The sequence below is a fragment of the Humulus lupulus genome, chromosome 3 (genome assembly GCF_963169125.1).
Source record: "Humulus lupulus chromosome 3, drHumLupu1.1, whole genome shotgun sequence".
NCBI classification, from domain to species: Eukaryota; Viridiplantae; Streptophyta; class Magnoliopsida; order Rosales; family Cannabaceae; genus Humulus; species Humulus lupulus.
Genome location: NC_084795.1, coordinates 88,584,709 through 88,590,714, shown reverse-complemented (window position 1 = coordinate 88,590,714; position 6,006 = coordinate 88,584,709). Strand labels below are relative to the sequence as shown.

Here is a 6,006-nt window from a genome sequence, read left to right as displayed (position 1 = left end):
CCTATAATCATGATCCACACCGAGTAACTCCATCTGATCCTCGAACTTTCCAATGTACCACACTGGGTCCTCCTTCCTAGTGTATATTGGAAGTTTCAGGGTCTTGTACTTCGGTGGTGGTTGAGCAGCTTGGATCTTGGCACTGAAGGGACTCCCACTTCTATGAGTCAGCTCGATATCAGCAGGTTTCTTTGTTAGGCCTTAAAAATCCATGGTGAGTGCATCTATTTGAGCTTACACTGCTGGTGGGATTGCTACGCCAAGTGGGGTAAACATCTCAAGTACCCCCTCTGGAGTGCTGGTCCTCCTGTTGATGACCTCCCTTAGATCCTGAGGTTGTGCATTTTTCCCGAGCCTATCGAAAATAGTATTGGTGTTGTTCATTAGTTCATTTCTCTTGCAAGATTGAGGGTGTAGGGGTGGTAGGTCCGCCTTACTCTTGCCAGTGCGATCCTGCCCCCTAGCCTCTCCTCCTACATGACTATGAGACTTTGAGAGACCATTTCCATTCCTGTCACGCCTCTTAGATGTCTGACCTTCCACCCGTGTGTCATTTCGTCTGTCCCCCTGGGAAGGGACCTTCGAGATGGTAACACTCTTACTCCGAGATGAAGTGTTATTCTTCTTAGTCATGGAGGAGGCAGTCTTGGACTACACCTCTTCATCCTGTCCCTGGGAAAGTGGCGCTGAGAATGTCCTTTGGGTTCTACTCCTCCCCTAGGACTCCCTGTTACTGTTGTCTCGCATCCCTACTGCTTTGGCCCGAGCCTCCTTCATCGCCTGAGCAACAGCTTCAGCATTAGATCGGGCTAATTGGGTAGCCGCCTCTAGGGCCACAACAGCCTCCTGGTACCTCCGGTTAGCTTCCTGCTCTCTCTGGATCATCCTCTGGACCTATTTATCTATCTCCCATCCTTGTCATTCCATAGTCGCCCTCTGGAGGGAAATTTCTGTAGCAAAGGCCTCCTACCTCACCAGAAATAGCGCCATCTCCTCCTGGTGAGCATCATGTGGATTTTCAGCATCAGGTTGATCTCCAACCTCCACCTATGGTTCGTTAACATGATCGATGGGATCCTGAGTGGTGGAATCCCTAGGAGTCGTCTTCTTTGTCTCACTGGGTTTTGGAGGCATCGTAAAACTGATGAAAGTGTGTTTCTTGATTTCGTACTCTCAATATAAGCACCAAAATGTTTGCTTGTGAAATTGGCCAACAGTCGTATGTATGTTATACGACACCTTTTGAATGAGATAAATATAAATATACGACAAAGTACTAATATCTAAACAAACACACGGGAATTTATATTGGTTCAGCCCTGTTATGATGAATAGTATTAACTTAATCCAATTAGATTTTGGTATTGAATCACTCGATAGACAATTACATAGATGAACTGAAGATTTCACTCATGACCAATTTGCCCAGAGTTTCTCCCCAGAAAATATCCGTCTAAAAATCAATCCAAAAATCCTCCCCTTTATAAAGCCCTGGGTCCTTTATTTATAGTACCTAGGGGCTATTATATGATCAGTAATACTGGAGATCATGGTTTGGTACACGATTATTGGGTAGTGGAGATACGTGTCCACCTCCCCATGATTATGAGATTGTGGGTCTTCTCGTTGTTTCTCTGGATCGTGGTTGACGATGCACGATTGAAAGCTCCAGGAAAATGCTAAGTCTCGGTTGGTCTATGAGACTTAGGTGCTAGGCCAGATGACCCTTTAGAGCTTGGGTGCTAGGCCTGATGATCCTATGGGTGCTAGGCCTGTTGATCTTTTGGGTGCTAGGCCTGATGACCCTCTTGGTGCTAGACCTGTTGATCTTCTGGGTGCTAGGCCTATTGATCTTCTGTTTGAACGAGCACGAACTTTATCCAGCATAGTGTATTTGGGAGTTTAGACCAACCACCCTATGAAGATTAGGGTGGGACAACCTCCCATGTGGCTCTTGAGCATGTCAGGCCAACCACCCCTAGGGGGTTTAGGCCTGGTCGACTTCCCTATAGGTCCTGGACCTATCCATTTTTACTCATTGGTCTTTTTTTCAATACTTTGTCGTTTTTCCGTGACTCGTGATGCAACGTTCTGCTTTCTCATTCACCGCGTCATCTCTTGAATTTTGAGGGACAACTTCCTCTATGTTAAAATAAATTAATTAAATCAAAATGTTGCCAAAGTAACCTCTTTTGCGTAGATTTATTTATTTTGAGATAATTGGATGTGTATGTTTCTTGTTTATGTCATCAATGATCAGCCCAAAGGAAGGTTATTGATTGGCCAAACAACAAATACACATGCAGGAATGAATGTGTGATAATTATAAAGTTTCCATGTTAACAACACACCGCCCCAAAGGAAGGTTGTTGTTTGACCAGATTTATTTTCAACATTTGATTTTTGCATGGAGAGTACCACTAACAAATTGTTGTTTCTGTCCAAAGACTAAACATCAATGTTGTGCTAGGTATCTTGTTTAAATGGGCCCACCACTACGGTAGATTGAAATTTGTGTCTTTCAATATTATTTTATTTTATTTTACTATTTTGTATATTATGACATGAATTTCTATTATGTGAACTTATATTATTTGTTTGTTCTAAATTTGTTAGTTATTGCTTCTGTTGCTAATATTGATGCCAACATGAACTCGATTCCCGTGCTTAACTACACAAACTTTAAGAGCTGGAAAGAGAAAATTCTGTTGGTTCTCAACTGCATGAATTTAGACTATGCATTAAGGAAAGAACAACTTGCTTCTCCTACCGAGAAAAGTTCTGCTGATGAAAAGGCGAACTTTGAGAAGTGGGAACGTTCTAATCGCTTAAGTCTAATGATGCTAATGCACAACATTCCAGAAGCATTCAGGGGCGGTATGTCTGATGAGGTATCTGTAAAGGATTTCCTTAAAGAAATTGAAAAAAGTTTTGCAAAGAACGAAAAGGTTGAGATAAGCAAGATTTTAGCTGACCTTGTCCAAATGAGGTATAAAGGAAAATGAAATATTAGGGAGTACATTATGGAGATGTCTAACATCACTTCCAAACTTAAGGCACTAAAGATTGACTTGTCTGATGACTTGCTTGTGTATTCGGTACTCATATCCCTTCTTGCACACTATGGTCAATTTATAGTGAGCTATAACACTCAAAATGACAAATGTACTCTTAATGAGCTCATTTCACACTATGTGCAAGAAGAGGATAGAGTGAAGCTTGAAAAGACTGAAAGTGCTCATGTTGCAACTACCTTAAAGAGCAACAACTAAAGGAGGACTTGGGATAAGGATACTGTAGTGGGAACTTTACAACCCAAGAAACAAAAGAATCAAGATGAGGTACTTACCGTCTTCTTTTGCAAGAAACATGGGCATGTGAAGAAGGAATGTTCCAAATACATCGCATGACGTATAAAGAAAGGTAGACTTTTCACCTTTGTTTGTTCTGAAGTAATTTGACTTCTGTACCTAGCAATACTTGGTGGGTAGATTGTAGTGGTACTACTCACACAAGTGTTTCTATGCAGGGTTGCATTTGGAGCCGGCCGCCAAGTGATGCTGAAAGGTTCATTTATGTGGGAGACAACAAAGCAGCTCCAGTTGAAGCCATTATCACTATTAGATTATCTTTTGAGTCTGGTCATTTTATTGAATTAAGAGAGACTTATGTAGTACCATCATTTAGACGAAATTTGGTTTTTATTTCTAGTTTGGACAACTTTTGGTTATTCTTGTTCATTTGGGAATAATAAATTTAGTATTTTTCTTAATTCTACTCTTGTTGTGACTGGTTCTTTAATTGATAAACTATATATGCTAAATACAAATGCTTCATCTAATGAAACCTTGAAAACAACATCAAGAGGTACATAACGCAAATTATCAAATGAGAATTTTGCAACCTTATGGCACAAGTTCTTACGACACATCTCCAAAAGGAGAATAGAGAGACTTGTGTTGGACGGAATACTTGAACCCCTTGATTTCACGAACCTTGATGTATGTCTTGAATGTATCAAAGGGAAGCAGATAAACATTAGGAAGTTAAGTGCCAAAAGGAGTTCTGGGGTCTTACAATTGGTACATACTGATATATGTGGTCCATTCCCTATAGCATCTTGGAATGGCCAACAGTATTTTATCACTTTTATAGACGACTATTCTCGTTATGGGTACTTATACTTAATCCATGAAAAGTCACAATCCTTGGAGGTTTTTAAGGCCTTCAAAGCTAAAGTTGAAAATCAACTAGGTGAGAAGATTAAAGCTGTCAAATATGACCATGGTGGTGAATACTATGGTAGATATGACGAATCAGGTGAACAACGTCCAGGTTCTTTTGCCAAATTCTTAGAGGAATGCAGAATTGTCCCGCAATACACAATGCCAGGGAAACCTTGCATGAATGGTGTTGCTGAGAGATGAAACAGAACGCTTAAGGACATGGTAAGAAGTATGATTAGTCATTCTTCTTTACAAGAATCACTCCAGGGAGAGGCACTAAAGACTGCACCATACATACTGAACAGAGTATCTAGCAAAGCAATGGCTATAACCCCTCATGAACTATGGACAGGCAAAGAGCCTAGCATTAAACACTTACACATTTGGGGTTGTCCAGCTGGGGCAAGGCCCATACTGTACTTAAGAATAATTAGTTGCTATTTTGTTGGGTATCCTGAATGGTCAAGGGGTTTTAAGTTTTATGATCCCTTAACTAAGTCCTTTTTCGAGACGGGAAATGTGAGATTTCTTGAGGATGTTTTGTTTGAGGGGGGAGATAAAGTTAGGAATGTTGTCTTTGAAGATGAATCTATTCCTTTACCGAATGTTGTTATTAACAATGATCAACCTTGTAACGCCCTGGATAGCCAAGACCGTTACACTGTGTGTTTATAAAGTGCTAGACTTGCTAATCAAGTCGTTTAGTTAAGAACATGTTATTGAAACTATAAAGGAACTAGGGTTAAAACGTTTTGGTCTCAAAAGTCACATTTTTCATAAAGAGACGCTTCCTGTTTACACGGGATCCCAAAAATATTAAGATTGAAACTGTTCACAAAAGATTTAAGGACTAAACACAGTATCAGCCATATTAAGGCAAAATAGACATTTAGGCAATCATTGTCCCGATCCACTCCTCGGCCATGGTGACCGAATAGCTGGCTATGTACATTCCACCCCGCAGTCCTCCATCTCAGGATTGGTCCAACCATGAGCCACATAGCAACCGTGAGCCCAGGCCCAGCAAGAAAACACAACAACAGAGCATAAGTAATCAACAGACAATTCAATATCTCATATTGCATCACATATTCTTAACCATATCAACATTCAGAATAGTCAAGTATTCAGCATACCAAACATATCAATTTATAGCATACACCAAATCACATATGATAACTAGGGTTAGCGCCCTCAGGCCGCACTCTCCATTATCCCACTGACTCCGGCCCGCTTAAACCGAGCTCAGTGAATATTAAGCTGTCCTCGGCTACCAGTGGCCAAGCCGCGCCCTGTGAGCAAATATTGTGTACGGCACCCTTAGGCCTCTATCACATGTCCCATGGCATGATACCATCATTGACATAATACAAATATCGAGAGCACTTATTCCCATCACGAACATATAACCGGGTGCAGTTTTCTTACCTTTCGATTTGCTAGCTTTGATCACTTGACTCCTTGAGCACGATCCCTCTCGAGCCCTAGCGCTCACCTAAACACAACCATAGGTCAAAGTCATCACCAAACCTCAAATCCAAAACCTAGCCTCGGGACCAATCCCGAGCCCCCGGGAAGTCCAAGTTCCACCAAACAAGGTGGTGGAATCGAACCCCGAACCCTTGGTCAAAAACCCTTGAAAATAACCCTAAAATCCCTTTCTGGAAACAGGGCAGCGCTACAGCACTACAAGCAGAACCAAAATCCCCCAGAAAGCATGGCCTAGCGCTACAGCGCCCAAAGGCTAGCGCTGTAGTGCTAGTCACAGACAACCAACCTC

The 6,006-nt window shown here is 41.6% G+C and overlaps 1 protein-coding gene across 1 annotated transcript; it reads left to right on the top strand.

Annotated features, from left to right (window-relative positions):
• The first annotated feature begins 2,252 nt into the window (after positions 1-2,252).
• Positions 2,253-3,005, top strand: LOC133824621 (uncharacterized). Its single transcript, XM_062257568.1, has 2 exons — positions 2,253-2,271; positions 2,617-3,005. Exons 1-2 carry the CDS (start codon positions 2,253-2,255, stop codon positions 3,003-3,005), a joined length of 408 nt encoding a protein of 135 aa, XP_062113552.1.
• Positions 3,006-6,006: the final 3,001 nt, after the last annotated feature.